A 27,857-nucleotide genomic window follows, 5' to 3' on the forward strand; every position below is an offset into this window, starting at 1 on the left:
ATTCTACTCCATTTTCCGATCAGCCCTCGTCCCCCATAAAAAATTAAGCATTCAAAACAGATATTAGACTAATTCAAAGAACAGTGTGACAAATTACATTAACCACAAGACAAGTACTGCTTGTCTGGTTCCTGCGTCTGTACTGAAGATCACAGATGAATTGAAGTTAATCACAGTTCCAGTGACATTTCATTGTAATTTTTTCACTAAATATTCATTCGACAATACCCGTATTAAAACCACTACACCCTGAGGACATATTCAGTAATTTGAATTAAAAGAGGAAGCATTCATGTAAAATATGAGCACATCGACATTTCTCCCATTTAATAAAAGGAGCTACAGGGTGCTTTAACAAGTCAGTGTAAAGGCTGATATATACACTCATCTAATGCATTGTTAGTATTGTGACTACAGCTGGTTATTTTTGTGACAAATCCAATTTACATTCCAATATGTGAAAAATATTTTAAGACTGATGGCCAATGAAGAATGATATCAGGTCACAAACAATAAACCAGCCGTCAAGGAACCCCAAAAGCTATTGATTACTAGTAGACTGTAAATATTAAGAGGTGAAAGATGGCTACCTCAGTATCTGAAATCTGATTAATTTTGTGCACACATCATTTAGCAGGACACATCAATAGGGAACAAGACAACACAGAGATAGAGACAACTTAAGTGAAAAGTTAGAATTTAGTCCCATACTAAGAAACACACATCTAATTTAAGTCCAAGGCCACTCATTCCAGTATGAAAGACTATTCCTAGTGCATAACAAATAAAGCAGCCAAGTTCTCTGCCAGTCTAAGAAAATCAAAGACAATCTTCAAATTGAAGTGGCATTAAAAGAATGCACATCACCAGAAATAAAGAGGATACTATGCTTCAGTTGAGATGAACAACACCTCATTAATACACTCCAGGTGTGGTGTTTCCCAGTGGAGCAGAAGATCCATCTTTTATTCCTTGAGTTGAATTACTACATCTAAAATCGTTCACAGAACATTCAACAAGTACATGAAGGCAACAGAGTCTAGTTTGTCCATGAAGCGTGGAAAAAACTAAAGTAGTCTCAGTGCGTTCCTTACTACACCTGAGTTTAACTTTGTAACCGTTTAATGGCATCTTGCTCTTCTCATGGACAAAAATTCAGTTTCTTTACTTCCTAAGAAACAGCCCGTGCAAAGGAGCTTGGAGATGTTGTTCCTTTGTAGGGAATGAGTCCAAAGACATTCCAGGCTGAGAAGAGAAGCTGCAGACCAGTATAATGGAGTTTAAACAGTATTAACAGGACTGAAGATCCACTGCTCTTTACTGGTCAATGGTCATTGAGCCAACCTCTTATCAAGGTGGGTAGGATCTGGGCTCAAATTAGTACAATAACTTGCCTTTTTCAGCAAATAATTTTCCTAATTTTAGTTGTGGTTTCCATTTCCTTGTATATTCCAGGACATAGCAGTGTTGTAGAAGGTGTTAATTTTCCTTGGGTTGCCAAATAATTTTTTTTTTTTTCATACTCCTTGTTTATTGCCAGGGCCATTGGGAGATGGTGTACCCAACATTTGGTGCCTATCAGACAAGAAAAAGAGTTACTAAAGGTAAGGACATTAGATGTGAAAGCATTATAAAGACAAATGTTGATGAATGTGTAAGTGGATTCAGATCAATTATGTCATAAGATTTGAGAGATAAATGAGATCTCTTACCCAGTGCGAAGTAGGTGTTCTGCCACCACTGCTCTTTGAGAAACCATCATTCCCTGGAACTGCCCCGCAACATTTGGATGCCTGTACATAGCCATTCGAGTTTGACCTGGAGAGAAAGGCAGGTGCTGGGGCCTCTGTAAAGCTTCCATCAAATGTGGATGAGGATGCTGTGGTGCAAAATGTGCACTGGGAAAATGCTGGCCAGAATACAGCCCACTTGCCATCATATGAGGTGGATGGGCACCACTTTGCTGCATGTTGGGATGCATGCCACGAGTCCCATATGGGAAACTGGGGTGCAGCTGAGCTGAAGTACGATGCCGGGCTGAAGCATTGTGACTGTCCAGGTCCAAGATCTCTTTTGGGCTCTCTGAGCGTTCAGAAGGCTCTTCAGTTCTTGGCTGCTTGGCAGGGCTGCCATCCTCCCTATTCTCCAAAGCACTGCTATGAGACCCATCGGGTATAGGACTGGGTGACATTAAGCTCCCACCAGATCCATCCGAGCCATGTGGAGACATGCTGCTGTCCTTTTGTCGTCCATTAAAACTTCCAACGGATGGTGATTGGTAAGAATTGGGCATCATTGGGTGTTGAGGCTGGTATGGAGGTCTATGCCACTCCTCATGTGAAAATCCAGGTCTGCCATGTCGGTGGTGCTGATAGAACTGTTGATGCTGCTGGAACTGAGGATGCATGCTGGGATGGCCCTGAGGATGCTGTGTGGCCATGCGATACTGGTATGGAACACCTTGCTGGTGATATCCAGGATAGTGTGCAGGATTTTGATGAGGGTTATTACCCTGTAATGGAGGTCCCTGGTTTGGGTATGGCTGATGACTTGACGGGTGTAATGGTCTACCCATCTGTGGGCCAAAGTGTTGGTGTGCTGGCTCACTTACACCATATTGGACCACAGTGTTGCTCTCTGGACCCTGAGAGTGTGCTGGAGGAGCCTGATTTTGAAGGGGTGCTGGCTCCTGCCTTCCCAGCTGGGTTTGTGACTTTGGACTGAAGGGCTGTTGTTTGTAAAGCCCACTGGTACAATCAGTCATCATGTTAGCATTGCTGCTGTCTTGGGAAGCTGTACTCTCACCTGATACTTTCCTGTTGGTAGGCTCACAAGGCCTTTGGTCTCCCTGATCAGCTGGAGAGGGCTGAGCAAGTGGATGGGATACAGGGTGGCTAGGAGGTAGAGAGCTGAGGGTTGCAGGCTGATGAACACCTGGCTGACCCCCCTGAGGAGGAATCTGTGGCATTCCATGAAGAGGTCCTGCCTGTGGACCTCTGACAGATCCGTTGTGTGGTATTTGCTGTGAGCTGTTCTGAAAGTACTGATTAGATGCATTTTGTGGCATCTGTTGTGGAAGATTCTGTAGAATATGTGGAGGTACATTCTGAGACTGACGTTGAGAACCATTCTGAAGAAACTGTGGTGGAACATGTTTATGGATTTGTAGAGAGGGGTTCTGGGGAATTTCATCTGGGGTTTTATGGGTCATTGGCTGAGGACTATTTTGGGGAATTGAAGAATCATCTACAAATTTTTGCTTTAGGGAACCTGGTTGGGTTTGAGAATTTGGGTGGTCACCATTGTGGATTTTCTCTGGATTTGACAGTCTATATCTATCTTCATTATGACTGGGACCTTCTGTACTTGGAGTGGACACTGTTCCTAGTGAAGGATGCTCAGGTGTTTCTGTTGGATTGGAAAGAGAACGGTTGTCAGCCTTAGTCAGAGCAGTCTCGGTTGACTGTTTATCACCAGATTTTGGACTTGAACCTGTCAGGATATACAATGGTGGTAAATGTGGTTACTCAAACTTACAATATAATTTTCATCAAATGCAATAGTGCAATGCCACAATATGGCCAGGAATACCACTCTTACCTTTAGGGGATATGGTAGTGTGCTGGTTGTCTGCAACACAATCTCTAGAAGGCCTGAGGAGATGATTTTCAGGTGAAGACAGTGTAGCAGAAACTAAAGTATTACCACCACTTTGTGGGGATGACTGAAAGCTCCCAACATGATGAGATGATGAGGTCGAGAGCTGCTGGAGGGCAATCATCTCTGGACTATCAAGCATGGATGCCAAATGTGGCCTTGAGACCTGAGGGGCCCCTGGTGGTCTTTGGCCAATAGGACCTTGGGAGTTGACAGAGGGCATTCTATATTGACCATTTGTCATTGCATAACCAGTACTGTGTGAAGGACGGATCATGTTGTGATTGTATGGATGTTGGCTAGTTGCACTCTGTTCTTGCATCATAGGTCCACCAGGTGTCGGCTGCCCCTGATGGTTCATGGGTGGCCACATTCTGGGCATGTTTATGCCATGGGGGCCATAAGGAGGATAGGAACTATGCATTGGGACACCTGGGCTGGAGTACCGATTCCCCACAGGCTGCATGGACTGCCCTTCTGGATGTTGGCGTGAAGGGTACATGTTGCCTTCAGATGGAGGGGCACAGAGGCCTCCAGGCTGAAGGGCCATTGGCCTTGGGCCAAGAGAAGGACCATGAGTGGGACCAGGATAGGAATGTTGTTGATGTGGAGCTTGAACTGGCCGGCCATCAGGTCCAACTGGGTATCTGGGACCAAGATGTGGACCATTTATGTGGGAACCCTGATAAAAAAGAAAAACATTATAAACAACCTTCAAGAGGTGATTTTACAAATTTTAAGTGATCAACACTAATACTGCTGATCGAACATAACATACCTGCATGTTGTAGTGAGGTATATGCTGAGTTCCATGGTCCCCCGGTGGCCTGGACATGAGGGGTCTCTGTCCAGGATATGGATACTGGGGATCAATCATCATACGTTGAGCATACATCCCTGGTCCTGAAGGACCTGCAGGTCGTTGAAACTATATGCAAAAAGAGCACCTGTTATGAAGTACTGACAGTAACAAGCGCACAGGGAGAACTTTAGGATAATAATCAAAACTGTTGTTTCAGCTGTAAACAATAAACTAATTTAGAAACCAAGACTGTGGTCTAACCTGTTGAGCAGGATGTAACATGCCAGCCTGTTGCTGTCCTGGGTAGATGTTATGAGGATATGGGGAACCATTGCTGTAGTGTGGGGGAGGTTGTAAAGCGGATTTGAGTATGTCTTGTTGCTGATTGTTTCCCTTGCCACTATAAGACATTTTGCGTTTCTGAACCTGCTCAGTGGCTCTGATCAAGCTCTCAGGACCTGACTGTTTGTGACTTTTGCTCTTTTTCTTATCCTTTCGGTCACGGTCCTCACTGCTCACATGAAACTCCTCATCTGTGTCGCCATCCTCAGAAGGGAAGTGCTTTAGTAGGGCTCGGTTAAAGCAGCGTTCCAAGGACTCAGCCATTATTGTGTATTCTGAGGAGATACAGACAGGTAAGCATTAGCACACACACATATGATCTCATCTCCCCAAGCAGAGCAAGCACACCAACTAGGTCACAGAACCACAGTTGACCTCTGACCCCACCACCCCCAGGGGAATGCATTCTGATGGATGGATGGCTCCAGGGAGGGGAGCTGTGGGGCTGGAATGTCTCTGTGGCACTGCAGGACCTGGCGCACTGGAGGACAGCTCAATCACTCTCTATTAATCAATGTCAGAGCCTCTAAACATACTTCCACTACTATCATGACTTGCTTTGCTTATCAATTTTTTAACACTGATACACATTCCTATATTTTGTTGAGTGGATTATTGTTAAACAGTTTCACTTCTGCTTAGATGCCACAAATCTTGGAAACAAAACTGTTCATCTTGATCATATTTACCACTCTCTTCTCCGTTGTATTCCAGACAGTTCTCAAACATAAGCTTTACATCGGCCACAAACTCATCCTTAGCAACGTACTCCCCATCATTCAGCTTTCTCTCAATGGTGGACAGGTCCATTGGAGTCTGACGAAACATTTTTAACAACTTATTGATTTATTCTTAATGAGGTCAAATAAATGTATTTATATTAGCTTGTATGCCCACCTGTATGATTTCATGATAGTTGGGGGCATATGACTCATCAACAGGCTCCATGAAGGGCCAGGCATCTTTGTGAGCTTTAAGGGCCTCCAACACTGAAGAGAAACCAGTTCTACATTATTTCAGTGGAACTGCTGCAAGTATTAAATGAGGAAACGAACACTGTGGTTTGACCACAACACAAGCACCATTGTCCAAACGTACCTTTGTAGAGAGCTGTGTAATCATCATCCATGTCATAACTACAATACAGAAATAGAAGTAATGAATAGCAACAATCACCATAAAACATACACATAAAAGCTTATACATATTAATTAGCAAGTACAATTAACATCAAATGTGTGTTTGGAGACTATTAGCAACATGAAAAGCTAATACTAAGTTTGAGAGTTAAAATGGAGTCCTTACAACTCTTTGGTACGACGTGCTCGACGAATAGGTGAGTGAGTCTCCAAATTTAGCAGCTCGGGGGGAAGTTCTTTCCCTTGGGAGAGCAACCAGGCCTTCTCCTCTCGCTGCTTCCTCCTACGTGCCCGCTCTGAACAACACAAAAACATGTGAATGACAGAATAATAAAGCCAAGTTTTACACTTATTACCATTAATAGTGCACTTTTTACCTGCCCACTTGTGCCTGGGCCAATGTGATGAAAAGTTGGCAAACGAAAATCGAAAACGAAAAAGTCGTAATAAGAGCAAATCATCTGGCAGCTTTAGAAGGCACATTTGATCAAAGGGCACAGACAAGATAAAGGGGAGAAGTGTTTTATGTGCTGACATTAAAGGCCCTGACTGACACACCCTGCTGGGAGGATTAAAAGAGCTTGAGGAAGAAACCACTGGAGAGAACTGCAGGCTCGATCTTCATCCATAATACATTAATGTGCATAGGCCCATCCGCAGCAGCACAATCAAGAGTTAATTAACCCGCTGACAGAGGATATCAGAGCTGGATGATTCTCACGAGGAGTGAGGTTGATCGTTTCCCCTAGCTCAGCTCTTTGTATGATTAAAGCAGCCTTGGGGTAAAAGCACGCTGATTTCAAAACCGCCATGTTGAGACAAGACCATAGAATGTGCTCTACCATCAGTGTGTGTTTGATCATGCTTCTGGGGAAACTTTGGTTGCCGGTTACCTGAAGTGTGACTCACCCTCGACAGCTTTGACTCGCTCCTGTTCTTCTCTGTCCCGTTCTTCCTGAAGCAGTCTCTCTTCTTCTTTCCGTTGTTCAGCGAGCAGGACTTGCCTTTCCAGGTCCTCCTCCCTCTGTTTCTCCACCTCAATTGTGGCTCGTGTCTGCTTCACACACATGCATAAATGAAACTGCAGCTTACAGAACATATACAAACAAGAAATTCCTGACACGTTTACAAAAAAACATACCCAATTCTCATTACTGCCATGTTGTTCAGTGTAGCTGTTGTGTTCCTCTGGCAGATTCAGTAGCTTCTGCTTCATCTCTTTCTCCTGGGGAAGAATAACCTTGTCAGTTGTGGCTACACACATATGTTAGCCTGGTTAAAACCAGACCATTCTCAGTAATAACTGAGTTATGGTCTGGCAAAGCTGCATTAATAACTCATTTCCAAAGGGGCGTCACCAACGGACGTCGCTCAAATGCCTTTGGGCGCAATTGGATAGACCTAAAACCAATCAGAGCGATCGTCATTGTGTAAAGCCATATGCTGCGTCCTAAGTTACACTACGCCATAAAAGTATGTACTCTTTTTGTGAAGAAAAGGTATTTACTTTTGAATGTGTAGCAAAAAAGTAGGCAAGCTTTGGGACATACTACTTCGTCATCTTTATTGGATGGATCTGTCGCGTGCATCCTGTCACGTAAACTGCCCTGTCAATCATCTTGTCACAGTTAAAATCCTCTATTAAATCTAATTTCATTTCCTACCATTTCGGAGAGAAATGTAGTAGCACGTTTATCTGCCAGTGGGTCTTTCATGGAGACTGTCCTAATGTGTTTGCAATTTGAATATAATAATGCATTTAAAAGTTGATGCGCTTCACCAACAGACGTCGCTCAAATGCCTCTGGGCACAATTGGATAGACTTAAAACCAATCAGAGAGATCGTCGTTGTGTAAAGCCCGCCTCAACGTTTCTGATTGGTGCCGCGATTTCGACGGATTAGAAATGGGCTTGAATGAGCTCTTTGCCAGACTACTTTTAGAGCAAATCTAAATTTGCCAGAAGTTGTCTGGGTTTTCCCAGGCTACACATATGTGGGTGTCAGGTAGGTCACTTGGGGGATATTGGCCCCTGCCAAATATGCCCTTTGTTTAACCAAAGGAGGAGGCTAAAGAGTGTCATTGCAGAACCAAACAGCCCATGGCGACAAAGGCTCATCAAAATCACCCCCTTTCCCCCGTATCTCGGTATACTCAGAATCTTCTGCTTTGTCTATCACCCTACAACACTTAGTCCCGTGCTAGATGGAGTGTCTGTGGTATCACCACTTAAGAGGTCAAAAAACCTGCAGCGTTGCAGGCCGTCAATCACCATGCTCGAGCTCACCTCAAGGTGAGAGCCTGCCACATGGCGACGGCTAGATGGATTGTCTCTGACAGGGCTGTGTGCATGTGTGAGAGAGAGTGGGTGTAGGGGTTTGATTTGAAGAGGCAGTTGTCCAAGTTAAAACCCATTGCATCAAGGTTGCGAAAGAAAATATCTGGTTCTTTGCAGATCTATGTGTGAAAAATGTGAAGTTGAATAACACTGGCAGCACTGAAGAAAGATGTACATTTTACAGTGAGGGTATGTAATGGTGATTGCTGGAAGAGGGGTAGCTATGGCAACGAGACACTCTAATAGGTCTTGATTAGCCACGGAAATGACATGTCAACACCACTGCAAAATGTGCATACCAACATGCATCTGATATAGGCAGTTTTCTTACTGGTAAGAAAAATATCAGGTATCCAAGTTATCTATGTGGTATGAAAATGAAATAACTTTAATCACATTTTTAAATGTACTTTAGAAACTCAGTGCCTCTGAAAAAAAAACTGCAGCAGTTATGATTGTCCGTAAGGACAATGGACACTGCAAGGCTTTCTGAAAATCAAAATCTCATGCCAGTACGACCAGTCATGAATTGCACTCATGCACTGGTATTAAAAATCATCAGCAAAAGTACCAGGGAATGGATTATTAGTAGTAATAATAATAATAATTATAATAATTATTATTATTATTATTATTATTATTAATAATAATAATAATACATACATATTTTAAGATTAATAATTTAATACCTTCTAAATATGTGTGCAAATTTTGAAAAGTTTTGATCTTATCTGATTGTATACTTGCCTACTCTTGAGGCTGCCTTGTCAAGTACAACAAATTCAATGCTTCATCACTGGTTATTAATATTAATGCAAAATAACTTAAAAACATCTTACCTGTTGCAAATTAAGACCAGTGTAAACTCACCTAACTTGAGTTGAAAATCATTAAAAAGATAAGAACATTAAGATGTCTTTCAAGCTAACAATTTTTAAATCAGAAATTTAGAGAATATTATTTAAGAATAATTTTATTTAAAAATATTTCTGCATTGTAGGAGGGAATTCTCATTGTTCTCATACAACTAAAGAGTCATTTAAACATCCTACTAATATTGCCAACCTAAAATATGTCACCATTGTTTTTTCTGGAGACGGCAATCTCTACTGAGATGATAACCTATATCCCAGTTTCATAAAATGACTCATCATTACATCACACCACATGCGGTGCAATCAGACAGACTGAAAAGTCTCACCTTGTGTTCAATCATGTTACTGATCTCAGGCAGGAAGTTTTGAGTGATGATGCGGTGCAGGTGACGGTCCTGAGAAGAAATTCGGTCCTTAATACTTTCGGCTAGATTGACCCACTGTTCCTCGGAGTCACACATCAGAGACCAGACACCACGCTCACGCTCTGACAACACATTACACATAAAAATAATCAATATCAAAGACAATTCATGTTCGGAGACCAGTTAAAAACTTGCACAGGATAGGAATTTTATAATAAAACTAAGCATCAAGATAACAATGTGTCAAATGTTTCTAATCTAGCTATCAACCACAATTTGAGCTTTGATCTCTTAGAAATCTCTGTGAAGGCAAGCTACAACTGCTGGCATGGTTGCTAGCATTTCATTTCAACTTATGTCATGTAAGCTCCACATTTCATGCTTTTGCTGAAAGAGCATTTCATGAACATTGCAGCAGACATGCATTACAGCCGCCATGGGCACTGTAAGCCACTTACATTGCAGAATAAAAATGAAGGAGAAATGGTTCTGCAATGACTCAACATATTTACACCTAAAACCAACTAAAAGCAGCAAAACCGGTTTCTCACCTATTCCAGGTTTAGACTCCCTGACACTTTCATCCTCTTCCTTCACAGAATACTCCTCGTCCTCCTCCTCCCTGAAACAAACAAGATTAGAGCCTTATCTTTCTAAATAATTCAACTTCATAGCACCAAACTCTGACTAGTAAGACTAGTAGTATGTCATACAAAGCATTTAACGGATGTTTAAAGAGGTCCTTACATAGATTCATCAATATCCTCAGACTTCTTTGGTGGCCTCCCTCTTCTCTTCTTCTCAGACACTTTGTCATAAATGTCACTGTGAAAATGTTACAACTTTTAGCATTTTTTTTAAAGATTTATTTCTGGTGATTTTTGCCTTTATTATGATAGGAAAGTATAGAGAGTGGACAGGAAGCAAGGTGGGGTAGAGAGAGAGAGATAGAGAGAGGGGGAAGGGATCGGAAAAGGTCCGCAAGCCGGGACTCAAACTCGGGTCGCCTGAAGCGCAGCTGTGCTGTATGTCAGCGCGCTGCCCACGAGGCTATTGGCGCCAAGTTAACCATACTTTTTAGCAATTATATTACATTTATTATAATGCTTGTATTAGGGGTGTAAATCGGACAGTTCATCACGATATGATATCGATTCTCTCAGCCAGTGATACGATATTTGCCGATACGATTATGATTCGATTCAAGGCTATATCGATTAATTTATCGATATTTAGATATTATGTGCCAAGTTTACACAACCAGTTACATTTTTATTAACACGCAAATGCAACCAAAATATATTACATGAACGTTTAATTAAACTCTTTGAAAATTGCACCCTCTCCCATGGTACATTTTACAACAGAAGAGGTCATTTGCAAAAACAGATAACTCAGTTCTTGTTTTTTTTATTTTTTATTGTGCATTATAAGTAATATCAATCAAACTGCAGCTGGGTTGTTTTGATTAAGTAATAATAACAACTCAAAAATACAGGCAAGTTACAAAATTAAAGTTCATTGAAAGAATGTTTTTTATATATTAAAAGTATGTTTTTTAGCAAAAACAAATAAATCCACATTTCATGTTTCAGAGTTAAACAAAACCAAGTAATTGCTATGATACATAATAAAACACTCGGTTAATCTTTGTAACGTTAATCTCCTCAGCTGACATAGACGCCTGACAAACTTTGTTGTTGTGATTACACGCAATACAGGGAGCCTTTCCCTCACCACTGTAACGTTCTGCTTTAGCAAGGTTCTGTGAAAAAGTTTCAGCTTTTATTTTCCTTTTACGCCCCGAAGAAGATATCACGGGTCCATCAAGTTTGTTGAAATGATTCATCCTTGATCACTTTTAGTCAGCTTTGCCAAAACTCCTCTCAGCTAGCACGTCTTTTCGAAGTGACTAACAGCCCTGTCACCTGACCTGAATACTGTGTGCTGATTCGCTAAAACGGACTTATCTCGGGTTGCGTTCACAAACAACAAGGGTGCTTGTCGGTTTCTGCTGTAAAACATGAACTCGTGATGCCTTGACAGTGGACAGTACTGGCTTTTGTGACAAAACATGTTTAGGGTCAGTCAATCTTGTCAGGCATCCATTTCAGCTGAGAAAATTAACGTTATAAAGACACACCGGCAGACAGTATGGCGAGTAAACGAAATACGTAGATGGACATTACGTGAGGATGTGGAGAGTGTCAAAATAAAGGTACTGTATATCGATATTTTACGTGTGGCATCGATGCATCGTATCGTTAGACATTTGATCGATGCATCGATCCATATCGATGTATTGTTACACCCCTAGCATGTATGGGTATGTTCATATGTATGTAGAAATGTGAAATCCTCTCCATACCTGTATTGTGGAGACATCCCTTTGACTGGCTCCTCTTTGTAGAGCCGTGTACCGTAAAAGTACCAATAGAGGGCCCCGTTCCCATCCTGGCCCAGAGGCTCAACACGCAAACTGTCTGCATCCAGGCCCTGCAAAACCCATGATCACTATTAGACTCTTCTGTTATGGTGAGGATTAAACAAACAAATCCGTTTTTTTAATGGAGAAAAAAAAAGTGTGCTATGAGATGAAAACAAGGTTGCTACCTTGAGCCTGTCGAAGACATCAGCTGCATCAAGACGATAGTCACAGAGTCTGTGCAAAAGCTCCACCTGTGTGCGGGGTGGTAGCTCCTCAAACGGGCGCTCCTTCAGTGGATTGGGCTTCCCTTCTTCCAGTTCCCAGCGGTAATTGATGATGTCTTCCAGATAACTGCTAAAGGACTGAATCCTAAAAGGAAAAAATCTGAATATCACTAAACAATTTGCAAATAAAGCAGCGGTTCCATCCCATTCCATCGGGGGTTAAGTCACATGTGACTAATGATTAAGTCACATGACTTGAGGCAAAGTCACATGACTTTGATGCACGTCTAGGTACTTATTCAGAAAGTGATTTTCTATCGTATTTTACGTGCATTACTTCCACCTGAATCACTTAAGTTTTTTGAAAATTCACATCTTTCCATTCAGCTTTTTTTTTTTATCCCCAAAAAATTGCATATGCAGATAAAAACTATTAAACAACTGACCTGTGACAACAGGAAAATGAATGCACAAAATCTTACACTTGTCCACTAAGGGGTCAAGTACCCTTAAGCAACACAAACAAAAGCAAAGCAAACTCAAACAATCTTGTTTGCGGCAGTTAGGGTCTTCCATCTTGATTTTAAGTTAGGATAATTCGCTTTATAAATTATTCATATGATTTAAGTTCTATAACTGCCTATTTTGTGATGATCCAGGCTAAAAAAAAAAAAAAAGTTAATTCCGGGTGGGGTCAATTTCGATCAACCCAACACCCAGTTCCTGGTACTAATGCGTAGGGCAAGGGTGAGCCTTAGGACAACAAGAGAGAAGGTAGAGAGCAAAATAGGATAGAAAGAATAGGCTTATCTTGAGAAAGCAGAATGATCTCTCTCACAGCTGCAGGCCCCCTGCCATTCCATCTTTCTCCGCCTCTCTCTCTCATCCGTAACACTCCCTCCCCCATTCTGCTGGAGCGTTTAGCACATGTAGAATGAAAAGGGCACTTCTGTGAAAGGCCAGTGCCCCGCGGCCTCCCCCTGGATGCCAGTTGCTGTCGAATCCAATAAAACCCTGCGTCCTGTTAACGGCCTGCCTGAGTATGCGAAAGGGATCATTCTTGCCTACCCAGTCATCGACCGGACTCCTTTTTGCTGCTGATGAGGCACCGCTATGGAAGGGAGCTCCCTTTAGGGGCTAGTCATTCATCACAGCACTGACTCTCACAATAACTCACACTCTTTACTGGGATGGGGCCCATGGCCCCTTGACCTACTACTGCTGCAGGTAACCTAGCTCCATGACTACAGCGCTACTACAGTCAACTGGTTGCATGCAGATTGGAGATGGAGTCTGAGTCAGACACAGGATGTGGGTTGGGCAATACAATGCATAAGATCCTTCAAGAGCACAGAGGAGGGTTGCAAAAACACCCCAAACAGTACAGTATGTTGAGTATTTACGGTTCAATACAAGTTAAGCTCCATCGACAACATTTGTTGCATAATGTTGATTACAAAAAATGGACATTTTCTTTATTATGCTGTCATGGCAACAAAGTTGTGAAATTGGATATTGCAAAAACTGTAAAATTGGACATTCAATTTTATCATACTAAAATCATGTAAACACTCATATTGTTTACATCTGGCTCTACTACTGGAACAGTGAGTATTATTAACATTTACAGATTCACTTCCACTGTAAGTGCCTCACTGTAACCCACAAGTATTGTTGATTGAGCTTAACTCTTATTTAAAATTGAACTCTATCCTACATTTATTTTCTTTTTCATTAATCCGTTTACTCAGATGTACGTCATCATATGGAAGAAAATATCTGTCGCTACTTCAGTTACATCACAACTTTAAGGTACAATGGGAACAGGAAATGCTGATGGTGATGCACTTACGTGATGTCGCTGCGTTGATAACATCCTTTCAGCAGGGAGCAAAGGAGGTCCGAGAGGAAGTCTTGGTCTTGTTTCAGTAGTGCTTGCTCAAGTTCCTATAAAAAAAAAGAACACCAGGGATTGGTGCCATTACAGCAGGGTTGAGTTTAACTAGCAGCTGCTTTTACAAACTTATTAAACGATATTGGCCTAAACAGCCTAGCTTGACATTTTTATACCACTCTTTCGCTGATGAGAAAATGTTGTGGCTTACTAACACCTCATAACGTGGGGTACTCACAGTAGTAACATAGATTTATGAATTTCATATAGGCTAGTAGTTTGACATTTTCAGCAAAATAGTGTAGCCTCATGTTACAAAACTCTTTAGGGGTACTAAAGCTAAAAGTAAGTGATGCAATAACAGATCCTGTTTGACCACCTTCTTAGGTTGTCATTAGGCATTACGACTGAAACCAGAGTAAGACTAATTGTTGTTTTAAGGAACTGCCTGTAGAGCAATGTCACTCAACCATGTTCAGTTCAGGAACCAACCTGACGAACTTCCTTTGTTTGCAAGAGCCACATTTTAAAAACACCCAGTGTGCACTGAAATGTTGAGTGAATGTGGTGTCAACTTAATTTGATCTTTTATTTAAACTATAAGATTATACCACTACAACGCACTTTCTAACACCTCTGGACTTGGAAAAATGTTCCCAATCCTGTACAAATGTGTTTCAATCCTCATACAGGTGAGAAAACAAAGAGATATGTTAATAACATTTAGCTTAAGGTTAATTCTGATTGGTTAATCAACATGTAGAGTAGTGACATGTCACAGTATGTATGTTTAAGTACATTTCCATGTGCATTTATAATCAAGCTACAGCAGGTTTTGGATACATGAGCTACAGTCCTCATCTGTCTGTCCAAACATGCATAACACAAAGCATAATTAAATATTTAAAAGTATTAAATGATCCTTGTGCATGAACCGTCTTTTAGAGAAAGCACACACCACAGAGGCCAATTGTAACACATTAACGTGTACTAAACTGAAGTGAACTAAAGTGTTAAAGCTACACTGTGTAATTTTTTTAGTTGATTCTTAGCAAAAAACACTTAGTTCTTTCAAAAATATATGTGCTCATTAATGTATTACTTCTTTCAAGTAATAAAGTACTCTCGTAAATGTATAATCTGCCATTGAAAGTACATACGGGTGAGGGGTTCAAATGCCGGTCGCCATGTTGCCCCTCCATCTTGAAACTACATTAGCCAAAGAGGGACATACCTGTAAATTCAAGCGTCGCCTTTCGCGCTTTACACTCAGCGACACAGAGACGAATGCGAGGGGGAGATTACTCGTGACTGCCGGCAGATTTGAAAGATTGCTGATGGAGGATCACGCCTATTTTCGAGGACATGTAGCAGAGTCGCCAAGGAAGCGAAAGAGAGAATTAAAACGTCAACGCGACAGGCAAATCAGCAAGACCAAAGTCAAAACTGGAGTAACTTTTCCCAGATGGAAAGAGCTCATGAGGAGCAAAGATTTTAAAACGGACGCCGAAGTTGCCTGCTTTCTTCTCGACAGGTAATTCAGCCTATTTGTGTAAATTCTAAGTTTTATAGTTGCTTGTCTAACATAGCATGGTTGTGCATAACGCCAGAACAACCTCTAGTATAACTTGCGTTACTTTTCCTCGCGTCAATGGTGAAAAAGTATTGTTTACCTTGTAACATAAATCTGTGCTGCGATGGATCACAGGTGATAGTTTTGAAAGGCGCAATTGGACGAAGTCGAACTGGAAGCCATGTTAATCTTGGAATAATACGGCCACCGTAGGAGTTAAAACGCCCTCGAAATTGAAAGGAACAGAAACTAATATTCACTGGGTAGTCATATACAATTTCACCGCTAGATGGGGGAAAATATCACACAGTGTAGCTTTAACGGACCCAAATTTATAAAGACGTTCAAATTGTGACAAACTTTTATTTTAGTTGAACCAAAGCAATTTATCATTCATCACCCATCCATCTCAATTTAAAAAAAAATGATTTATTGCTTTGGTCCAAGCAAAGACAAACTTTTAAAGTCCAAGTAAACGTACTTTGTGAATGTTGAGTACTAAGAATGTTGAGTACAAACTGATGTATTAGGCTACATCATAACATCTGGAGGCGTAGCCTAGTCATGAAAGATCTCAGCACCACTGTAGACTTAATCCCTTCGAGGGGCAATCCATGAGCTATTACCATCATGACTTTGGGCAAAACAAATCACCCCATGTTGCTCTAGAGGTATTTTCCCTATAGGTGTACTGCAAGTTGCTCTGGGTGAAAGTATCAGCTTAATGACAATTCAAAGCAAATTAGACATCTGAACAGGCTATGAAAACATCAGGTAAAACCAATACGGGAAGCAATAAGTCACTGTCAAGATGAATTAACAGTGGAGTACTACAAGAGTACAGAAACATGGCTGGTAACCAACTGACTTTAAAAACCTATTGGATATAAGTTGGATATAAAGTCCTGGTAAAGTCTGGTCATCTTTATGGTAAAGTATAAAGATGGTAAAGTCCTTAGACTTGCACTAAAAACACACCAAAACATTCTCCTGGTTCTCGATAAAGCTTCTAGGAACAAGATGGAACTGAGATTTAACCTTGACCCCTGTCTTCTTTCATTGTGTTGCAGCTATTGAGGGTTTATGAAGCGGCAGTAAGTGGGACTGCAAACTCCAGCCTACTGAAAGGAACTAAGCGACAGCATGAGCCCACAGCCACAGCTAGGGCTAGGCTGACCCAGCACAACCTGACCCAGCATGCACTGCTCTCTCTTCAGGATGCCCAATGTCACTAAGAAAGAGGGAGGGGGAGCTTGAGAAATGTAAATGGACAGTGCTCCATCACCGGTCCATCTCAAGGAGCTTAGCGACTGCGGTTGCTTTCTTTCACGAGGACACAGCGAGCCACTCAGTCCCTCAGGCAACAGGGAGCACTTTTCAGCTCCCGTATAAAATATCCTCCCCCTTTATCCTTTCAGAGCGGAGTGACACAACAAAATTAACTCAAGGGCGAGAGAGGCAGCCCATCCATTCATCGTGAGATTCACTCAAGCTGCAGATTGCCGTTTCTCTCGAGAGAAATGGTGGAGAGAATGGGGTCATGGAGGGTCAGCTCACACACCTCCTGGCTGTAGAGAGGAAACCAGGAGCCCAGTGTCAGCAGCAAGAGAAAAAAAACAGAATGAGAGCTTGAAAAACAGGATGAGACATGCTTGTGCTTAAGGTGAAAAAAAAACAAAAAACACTGTCCTTAGATTGTTCTCTTGGGGAAAAAAATGGCAGTGGTGTTGCTTAACATGCTGAATTCATTAGGCTTTTTTGGGTTGATTGTTGAAGCAATTTAAAAGCTATTGATTATCCCCTCCAGGTACTCAATAAAGAGTCTAAAGTGTCTGTGAAACTCCTTATTGAAGGAGACAGTCTGTTTGGACAGGAAGTCCAGAGGGGAAATGGATCCACCGTAACAAAAAGGGTTATCACCTGGAAAAATTTGGTAACTCTTCATGTCTTCATCTATTTATATCCATCTCTTCACAACTCACTCACACTGAGTGTTTGGTTCTGCCAGGAACATACAGGATTGCCTTCAAGTGATGGACCACTTTGGCCTTCCACACGTCCCTCAGAACCTCTGTTACACCCACAAAACTTCCTGGTCCCTTGACAGTTAGAGGACCAGAGTGGGCACATCTATCAGTGCAGCCTCGACTTTGATCACACTTCAAACCTGAGGCCGGCTACGGGGGATTAACACAACCCCACTTCGCTTTTGAAGTTCCATTCGGTGGCTCAGATGGCAGAGAAGGGAAATTAATGTTGTGCGTGTCCTTTCCACCACAAAGTCTCCTTTAACTGCTCCCTGAAGATATCAGACCTCAATCTTCTGTCTTAACCAACTAGCAAAACAGGTATGGTAATTGCACAGCAGTTTGGCAAAAAACAGTGATAGTATTAGATGAGTCATTAGGAGTAACATTTTCAGTCAAGTCCAAGGTTACAGTTATAGTTCACCCAACAATGAAAATTCTATCATTTGCTCACCCTATATGAAATTTTAAAGTATGGTTTGACTGTTTTTGTCCAAAACTGGCCCTATTGACTTTCATTATATGGACAGAAAAAAACAAAATAAAAACATTTTTCTAAATATCTTCTTTTGTGTACCACCGAAGAAAAAGTCAGACATGTTTGGAACAATATAAAGCAGTAGGCTAAATTATGATAATTCAAATTTTTTGGTTAAATACTCCTTTAATAGTTTACCAAATAATTATTCAATGTGGCTGACGTTATAGGTTACATGACATTTAGTTTTAAAAGTGACACTACTGAAAACAAACAGTAATATCAGGGGTCGGCAACCTATGGCACGGGACAATCAGTGGTATGTGACATTAGCTAAATAAGAGGTGTATGTATATAATTTAAACAAAGTTCCTCTAACTTGTTTATGGATGTACACTTTGGAGTAATCATTCCTCATGGTCACACACACATTTTAACCAGCGCTAGTGCGCAGATCCGACAAACCATTCGTGTGAGCAGAGGTGCGAGCTTCTGTGATTATCCCTCCACATGCCATAAGGTTGCTGACTAAATTAAAACGTTAGGCTATATATTTTATCAGTCTCAGAGCTAATTCCCTGAATGTCACTGATAAAGTTGTGTAACTGCCAAGACAGAGCTTTGGCAAAACTGAGCCGCCCTCTGTATCAGTCCCTGGTGCACACCAGAAACTCTCTACAGATGCATATACAAGCAATTTAACAGCTCTTGTTAGTTAAGGGAGTAACAGGCAGACAGTGAACGTTCATCTATCTGTATAACGTTCTCTCCACTCCCTGAACTGTATCTCCTGATGCCACACTTTCAACCTACATAACAGCGCGGCAACATTATGAAGAGAAAGTTTACCAACCGAACTGTGGATCTTCCAATAACTGAGACTTTCTTATAAAGTGTTTGCGGTGCTTCAGATTCCGCAGAGCAGCACTGGACTGGCAGTTGATGATAACGTAAAGTGGAGAGATACAATCCAGATAAGGAATTGTTACTCTCTTCCCAAGAACTTAACCATGCATAAAGTAATTCTCTTGAAGTCACCAGTGGAAAAACAGCCTTGTTACCACCTATTCTTTCAAGGCATTCAGACCTCTTCTGCTGCTGCCAAACTCTTGCTTGTATATTGTGTACTGTTTATTCTTTGTTCTTCCTTATTTTTCGTTTAGCTTTATTTTGCTTCGCTTCTGCTATGATAAAGAGACATCCCCTTTTGCATTGTGTGTTCGTTTATTTTGGGGGTGAAGCAATGAATATATATATATATATATATATATATATATATATTTTTTTTTTTTTTTTTTACATTTTTGGGTTTAATTCCAATAATATTTTGGTCATATCACTACCAGTACCCATCAGTCAGTACAATTTTGGACAGGGTCAAGAGAAGGGCAGGTTATACAACGGCCACCCATCTCAATGTCAGGGCCAGGTGCAACAGGTGGCCATGGATGGGCGGCCAGACACATCTAGGGTTTGGGATCACTGCACAGGCAACTGAATGGGGATCATTAACTCCCCTAACAACAGCCTCCCCATTCTCAAGTCTCTTGCATGGCCACCACTTGGTGGTCTTTTTGCCAATATCTTGAACAGGATATTGTCCAACATCACCAGGTGCAGTAATGTGCTTATGACCATTAACAAGGCTAGTTTGCCAACAAAACTAAGCATTATTAGGGCTGCGTGCCTTACCACATACATAATGACACATAATACAGCACCAAAAAGTCTTATCAAAATATCATTAAATGAAGAGCACACTGTTGTGTTTGTTAACCAAACAAATGCTTGCACAACCTCAAACTTTCTGCTTTTACCATCAGTGACAAATACTATTGCAAAAATAACTTCTCATTACTTAAACATGAGTTTGAGAGAATGTTGCACAGCAATACTTTCTGGTTATGAAAGTATTCCTGGTAAACAAAGGTCAACAGGTTAAACTCGCTATAATACCATGCCTTGGCGGTAAAGCTAATGCAAAACCATAATGATGAAGAAACTGCCTCAAACGTATAAAAAAAATATACAATATCATCCTATAATAAAAGTTGAGGCATTTCTTTGATCATTAAGGTATATTTCTCTAAAATAAATAGTTTAACTTAAATCAGAAGACCAATTTCTTACATCACTTTTAAAATTAATATTTAAAAGACTCAAAGGCTTTATCTAAACAGTGCCACAATATTCAGATAAAATAGTTCTCCTTGTAAACCTAAACACATAATTTGAGCTAATTTCAACTAATTTGAAACTTCAAAGTCATGTCGATGCTTATGCTTCCAAGTCGAGTCTGAATTTAAGTGCGACTTGAGACTTTTAGACCCAAATGTATCCAAAATAGGTATTAATTAAGCTGCATTTCCTAACTAGTTAAGCAAAGCATGTAGTAGTAGGCTAATGCTCAATATAACACAGGCTCGATTGTTTATAAAAAAAAATAAAAAAAATAAAAAAGTTCAGGGTGAGTTGGTCTGAACAAGAGGTCAGAGCAAACTGACATTATCTATTTTTAACATCAGGAGCACAACCAGGAAACATTACTATAAGCATAACAGACAAGACAACCATGGCTTCTCTCCAAACAACTGTTCCCAAGAGCAGCTGAGTGGGTCTAGCTGGGCCATTGTCACAAACTCGCCTATCAAAGCACATTGACACCCCCCAGCACACCCCTCCAAAACACACACACGCTTTACACGTACACACTCTCCGCCACCTCCGCTGTAGGCTGAGGGTCCCTCACGTCTCATGCACGCAGCCTCCCCCACCATCCAACTCTATCCTGCGGAGTGACATTCCCACTGGAGCCCCTATCGCTGCCACCCCCACCAACTCAACTGTCTGCGGGGAGAGAGCTGCAATCCCAGATGACACACTAAACATCAGATTTCCCATCATGCACTTACGAGCTCCCAGCAGGTTCTTGCATCATGCTGCCATGAGCAAAAAACAGCACGTCGCTCAGAGGAACACCTGACAGTCACACTCTAAGCGGGTTAACACTAACCCGACAAACTAGGATCACAATGGGGGCCTCGATTTCATCCCAGACAAAACACAAACAAGCAACGGCGTGTGTGGAGCGGCAGCCTCAAACTGGAGACAGACACTGGGAGCCATGGGGCGCTGCAACAATAGAGCTGCCTGAAACAAACACCACAGAGTACAAACCCCTTCACCCGTACCCCATGTGGAACCATCTGATACATTTACTTCTGCCCTCACCTGTCAATCAGAGGTGGGGGAGGGGGGTCAGTGATCACAATGTGGATGGATACGGTGGTTAAGACAGACTTGGGAAGTACCAGATGTGTTGTGTACATGTGATGGATTCACTGTTGCATAAGGGTCATATCACACAAAGAATGCAAAGTTAATGCAAAACTTGACGTCTTGATGCTGGGTGGTTGCTATGCAGTAGCTAAATAAGCTTGTTTTTTTTATAGCCTACATCTAAACGCGTAGCCTTTCAAACTATAAATTGATAACACATTGCACTCTAAAAAGTTGTCTATTTAGGTTGTCTATTACTGGCCAATCATCAATATGATACGAAATATTGTACATCCATGCTTTACACCTCTCCTACACTGGGACAGCATTTTCTTCCACTGAAATCTGAGACATTTGATAAAGCGGTCTAGAATTGCATATTTTGGAAAATGATGACATAAGTCTCTCTAGCTCACCAATGCTGCATTTATTTGATCAAAAATGCAGTAAAAACAGTAATTACTCCAATGTTTTCTATTTTAATCAGTTTAAAATGTAATTCATTCCGGTGATGCCAAAGCTGAATTTTCTGCATCATAGTGTCACATGATCCTTTAGAAATCATTCTGATATGCTGATTTGGCTGTGATGGACTGGCCAACTGTCCAGTTTGTTCCTCCACCTGTGGCCCGAGACACTGGGATTGGCTCCAGCATCCCTGTGACTCTAAAAAAGGACAAAGTGGTTTGGAGAATGGATGGATGGATAGATGGATGTTGATTAGCCTAGGTGTTTTCTATTTTCTATTGTGCTGCTAATATTTTTTAACTAAATTTTTCTTTCAGAATACTTTGATGAATAGAAAGTTAAAAAGAACAGATTTATTTGAAATTTAAATATTTGGGAACATTAAAAAAAGTCTTTAAAGACTATCAATTTAATGCATTCTTGCTGAATAAAAGAAGAAAAAAAAAGACCCCAAACATTTGAACGGTAGTGTATGATGAGTTGTCGCTGATCACATGATTTGAAAGCTTAGAGAGATCATGTCACAAACAGAATGGCTTTGCCACGCTATAGTAATTAAAGAAAAGCAATAATGTTGAGAATATGTGAATGTCTTTTCTCATCTGGTTGACTGGAGCAGATTAGGCATAAGTTAAAATCTCTAGAATGAAGGTGGGTGAGAGCGGTTCTTTTCAAGCTGCAACATCTGGGGTCTGAAACAAGGCCTGCTGACCCATCAGTTATTGATGGTGCAAATCCCACAGTCAGAGCTCACTTCCTCCTCCTCAAAACCACAGGAGCTCTACCAAGGGTGAGCCCCTCGCACATCAAAGCTGCTAATTCAACACAGGCTTCACAGATACGCACATGCACGCGCATATACGCTCACGAACACCCTTCACAATCGGCACCCGGTGTTGGAGCAAAACGAGAGAGCACTACAGATCCTCCTGACACAAATCCATTTTCCTCATCTTAATCCATCTGTTTTTCAAAACAAGAGCTTGTCGCCAGCTCCCGCTCCACCAGGCCCCATTGAGATTAAATCTCCCTTTACAATCAAGCAGCGCAAGGCCCTAAAGAAACCAAGCACCCAGTTACGATCATCTCAGCTCTCCGGGGGGAGAGGCAAAGAAAGCCACCATCTGTGATTTAGTCATGCTCATGCCAGGGCCAATGATGGAGCAACAGTGAGTGAGGAGGAACGTGAATGAGGCTCTATTCAACACACAACCCCAAGTTGGGTGGAGGAAAGAGCATAAGGGGGCACTTGTACCCAAGGATGAAGGTGTGATAAAGAAGATGAAAGGGAGGAGTCCAAGATAATCCACTGGGAAAATTCTGTCATGTAAGATCACGGATGAGACAAACAGCTGTCAGGGAACATGTGGATGGATGTGCTACGTCAGAGCTTGACAAAGGCTTAATGAGCTCTTGCACAATAGCCTCTGTGATCTCCGACAGAGACAAGCGTTAATTAGGGGTGCATCAGTAGTCTGAATTATAAACTCGCTCAGTCACTGATTCTCATCACAAAAGAAATGGAGAAACTAGTAAACCTGTGTGAAAGGAGTCTGGTCGCAAGAGGATCAAAAGAAGAGTCAAGTCAAAGATGACTGCTTCAAACTGTAAAAAATTTAATCTTTGCAAGTCTTCACAAAAACAATCAATAAAGCCTAATGAATAACAGACATTTATGGAAACAATTTCCACTTTAGAATTTAAAAAAAATTGACAATCACACAATGAGACTTTCTCATAACTGCAACTTTATATTTCACAGAGTGGCTTTATCTCACACAATGTGATATAAACAATTCTCATGGTTGAGCCTTTATCTCTCACAAAGTGACAGTCTCGTTACTGCATCTTCTTTATTTCTCTTAATTTTTACTTTATTTCTCAAAATATGACTACTTAGTAACAACTTCATTGCATTCTCTTCAAACAAAAGTATGGGGTCAGTAAGACATTAATTGGCTACTTCCGCAAGGAAACAATTGATCAAAAGTGACGTTTATAATGTTTCAAAAGATTTCTTTCAAATTCTGTTGTTTTGAATTTTTTATTCAAAGAATCCTAAAATAAAAATGTAGGATAATGTGACTGTAGACTAGAGGAATGGCTGCTGAAAGAAAATTCAGCTTTGCCATCACAAGAATAAGTTACATTATAAAATATATTTAAATAGAAAACAGTTAAATTAATAAAACAATATTACTGTTTTTTCAAATAAATTCAGCCTATTTGAGCATGAGAGACTTTCAAAACACTAAAAAAATCTTTCCGACCCAAAACTTTTGAACAGTAGTGTAAACATTAAGAACAAGTACACAAATTGGCATGTGATTTAGGAGAAATGGCTGCAGATTTACCAAAAGGATCAAATGTTGCCTACCAGGGTCAATTATACACAATTAAAAAGTGTGAGTGAGTAATGGTCAGTAGATGAAGTTTGAGCAATTAGTAATGAGCTTGTCTTTCTCCAGATGCCCACATTGCTGACTTTGCCCACCAAACATAATCGATTCATAAACTAAATTAAGTCCCACTCTCATCTTCTGCTGCAGCAAACGCTTGGACCTAACGCCCACAGATCAATTCTCCATCTCCACCCACTCTCCAGACACCACCAAATTGATAATGAAGACATATGAAAACAGACAAGCAACAAAACACCAACTCTGTGTGGAGTCAGCAGGCTCGGTCCTCTGGCTGTGTTTGTGTATGAGGGGTGAGGGGGGACGTCCTGAAGGACTCTGTCTCTCTCGGCTCTTGGAGGCGGTGGGATTTCAGGGCTCGTTTCACAGCCACACTGCCAGGAAATCAAGCGTGCTTCACACAGACAAAGAGCAAGGAGAGAGCCCAAGCGAATAAGGCCTCTTCCTGCCGAGCCCTTCTCTCATCTAGGGCAGAGATACGGAGCGCGACTGTGAAATGTAACCAAGGAACAATGTGCAAGGAGCCGTTTTGTCAGCATGCCAAGAAGAATCTCCATTGTCGGCCCCCGGAACGGATCCTGAGAAGAAAAGGAGCTGGCCAACACCTTATACTTCATACTGGATCATTGCCTTTGTAATATCCACTGTGTTCGACACACAAAGCTTGTGCTCTGAGTGTGACAATCATGAACAAATTCAATCTTTCAGTGGTTTTCAGTCTTAAGGCAAAATAACATTAAATATTTGACAAAACAAGATTCTTGGCTAGATTTTTGCCAATCCCAATGTTTATTATAAAATAAAATACTTTTGTTCAAGTTATATCACTGTTTATTAAATGAATGAAAATCCGACTACTCAACAGGTGAGATTGTTATGGTCTTCGTGACAAAAATCAGGTGTACTAGAATGTCAACGTGCAAAGCCGTTTAAAACAAACAGCCATACGGCCACCTTATAAAGTAGGCTTTCTCCCACGTAAAAGACATTGTATCCTCTTACAGACGGATTTGTGTTCTATTTACCGAACTATCCACCTGCTTTTTTTAGACACAGCCCTGTGCCTCATGCTCACAAGGGCTGAAAACAAACAGGTGAGGTACAAGAAAACGTCAGCTAAGCCACTGCAACACCACATCAAGGATCGTCTTTGAGCGAGTTGCTGGAAAATCTGCTTTGATGAAATTCCCATCAACTTGTTTTGAATGGCTCACGCAAATGAGATGAAGTTTGACAGAAATCCAAATATGGCAACTGTATGCAAGAAAAAACAAAAGCTCAATTCATCATTTTTGCACAAGTTGTACATGAATTGAATTGGACATAAAATAGCAAAGTTCTTAAATTACAACGCCAAAGTATGTTCAACTAAAATATCCTACGGCAATGTAAAGACAAGAGACTCTTTACCGTGTTCAACAGCCACTTCAACACTAATAAGCATTAGGACAATTGAGCTTAAGGCAAAGATAATAATAGAAGACTCGCGCAATGTGACGGATGACTTAAAAAACGTCTCAATCACTAGATTAAAGCAACCGATTGGATTATTCACAGTCCCATTCACGCGCGGCTGCAAAGTTACCAGGATACTGAAGTGGGACTGAGAGCTTTTGTGTTGAATGACCTTGGACACCTACGCTGAATGCAATTAGGATGCGAGGAGGAATCGTGAAACGGTCAATGACTTGATTCTGACACAGACTCCCACCCTCTGAATGTAAATCCTTTAAACACTGCATTGACACACGCTGCCTGTAATCTGCGATCACCAACTACACACAGTCAACATATGCAGGAAGCTTAGTTTGCAATAGTGTTGCAAAACATCAAACATGACCAAAACAAAAAAAAAAGGGGGGGGGGGGGGGGACAATCATCCAAGTTACCAATTAGAGACCGATAATCGGTTTGGCAGATATTTTACATTCACACTTTTCAATTGAATTGATACTGACACTTTCTAAATAGCCATTCATTCTCAAGCGAGAAATCTGTTCAATCACAATTAAAACAAATCTGCATAAAATTATCTTTATGATTAACAACAACAGCAGCATGATTATTATTAATAATTATAATCATTGTTATAATGAAAACTATAACATAGGGTTTTAATTGTTGATTTAGTCATTTTGAGTCAAATAAAACAGAAATGATACAATTTAAAGTAGTTTCTGCATAATAATCTGTCATAAAAAAGCAATATCGGTCGATCTCTCTAGTATGAAATTCCTATTTGATCACGCCAGTTGTAACTTTTCTGGGAAGCAGCACGCGGTGATCAGCAGATCAAACCCCTCATGCAATAACAAAGCCAGTGGCCAGCACGTTTCACACATGTGGGGGTCGAGAAGGACTGATGCCTGTGACAAATACACACGATCTGTGCTGTTTCCAAATGCAAGTTAAAGGAGGTGATAAAAAATGGGGGTGACTCAACTACTCTATTTAAATGTTTCTGGGTTACATTTACATCGGTAACGTTAGATCAACGCGAGACTAATTTTGCAGCATCATTGTTAATAGACTGAATCAATAACAAACAAAACAGACAGACAGTAGGAAACAATGGCCAAGTCGAAGGCAGCCTGTGATCCAACAATAAACTTGTAACCCAACAATCATGAACTTGAGTTTATAAGATGAAACGAAACAAGCACAGGTGAACGAGCTAATCAAGTCACTGGAAAGTTTGTGTAAACCTATTCGACGCCACTTAAATCGAGAATGAAAACCGGTCTTACGAGAATGAACAAGAGACTTTAAACTTAAAACAACGCACGACTTAACGCTAAAATTTATCCCGGATATTAACAGAAATATCGCAGCGTTTATATTAGCAATTGGTTTAACTTAAAAAAGGCAGAACAAAGTCTAACCTTACTATAACCCAACCAATAACTCGGTTCATAAACAAAGACAAAACACTACTAACCACTGAAAAAACAAGAATTTTAAAGCTTGTATTGGAGTAATCAGTGATGGTTTAGTTCTGTTATTATATAAACCAAACTAACGTTAAATAACTGACTTTATTCTATCAACGTCACTATCAGAGACTTGCGTTGACGTCCCATTAACTAACTTATAACGTGAATGGTTGAAGTGAGAGTTTGCCAGGCAGACTGCTGGGGAACATGGCCAACTTGAGTTTGGTTTTCTTTAGTTAATTCATACAGGTATGGTAATTTACCTCGATTTCAAAGTCTGGTAAACTGAACGCCGTCCTGAAGAGAGAGCAGAAGTGCGCTATGGCGGGGACTTCCCACCAAGACTGGATCTCCTCCACAGAAGTTATACATCCCTGGGACATCTTTCTGTTATCCTACGAATGTCTCACATTAAAAAGAGTGGCTTAGACGAATCCGCCCAGCGTGTTCCTCACATAGAACTTGTTTAACTGAACAGTAAAACTTGTTGTCCTTGCGGTGCAGCAGCCATTGCGACCCGTAGAGTTGTACAATCTGTTTCAATCCGCATTTCACAGGAGAAGAACAGATGGGCTGGGCGCTACCACTTGTCACGGGGAGGGGGGTTTGCGCGCAC

At 41.0% G+C, this 27,857-nt stretch overlaps 1 protein-coding gene across 3 annotated transcripts; it reads right to left on the reverse strand.

Annotated features, from left to right (window-relative positions):
- Window positions 1-1,383: 1,383 nt before the first annotated feature.
- On the reverse strand, window positions 1,384-27,782 carry cecr2 (CECR2 histone acetyl-lysine reader). Of its 3 annotated transcripts, none has more exons than XM_079860041.1 (18): window positions 27,505-27,782; window positions 14,022-14,116; window positions 12,131-12,314; window positions 11,886-12,013; window positions 10,265-10,342; window positions 10,069-10,139; window positions 9,479-9,639; window positions 7,082-7,165; window positions 6,850-6,994; window positions 6,107-6,236; window positions 5,900-5,937; window positions 5,699-5,790; window positions 5,491-5,617; window positions 4,721-5,076; window positions 4,436-4,585; window positions 3,601-4,339; window positions 1,713-3,492; window positions 1,384-1,575 (listed from the first exon to the last, which is right to left on the reverse strand). In XM_079860041.1, exons 1-18 carry the CDS (start codon window positions 27,622-27,624, stop codon window positions 1,518-1,520), a joined length of 4,536 nt encoding a protein of 1,511 aa, XP_079716167.1. In that variant the 5' UTR covers window positions 27,625-27,782; the 3' UTR covers window positions 1,384-1,517. The 3 variants fall into 3 exon arrangements, with proteins under 3 accessions (XP_079716167.1, XP_079716168.1, XP_079716166.1); XM_079860042.1 differs by having other exon boundaries at window positions 1,713-3,408; window positions 6,850-6,997; XM_079860040.1 differs by having other exon boundaries at window positions 6,850-6,997.
- Between the last annotated feature and the right edge of the window lie 75 nt (window positions 27,783-27,857).

Source organism: Squalius cephalus, assembly GCF_949319135.1.
Source record: "Squalius cephalus genome assembly, chromosome: 23".
Classification (NCBI taxonomy): Eukaryota; Metazoa; Chordata; class Actinopteri; order Cypriniformes; family Leuciscidae; genus Squalius; species Squalius cephalus.

What these genes read in the sequence shown, in the direction of transcription:
- cecr2 (XM_079860040.1), bottom strand. Translation starts at nt 27,624, where the DNA reads ATGTCCCAGGGATGTATAACTTCTGTGGAGGAGATCCAGTCTTGGTGG. An exon ending in ATGGCAGTAATGAGAATTGG is followed by an intron (nt 6,998 to 7,081) that starts GTATGTTTTTTT and finishes ATGTGTGTGAAG; the next exon opens with CAGACACGAGCCACAATTGA. An exon ending in ATACAACGGAGAAGAGAGTG is followed by an intron (nt 5,077 to 5,490) that starts GTAAATATGATC and finishes GTATCTCCTCAG; the next exon opens with AATACACAATAATGGCTGAG.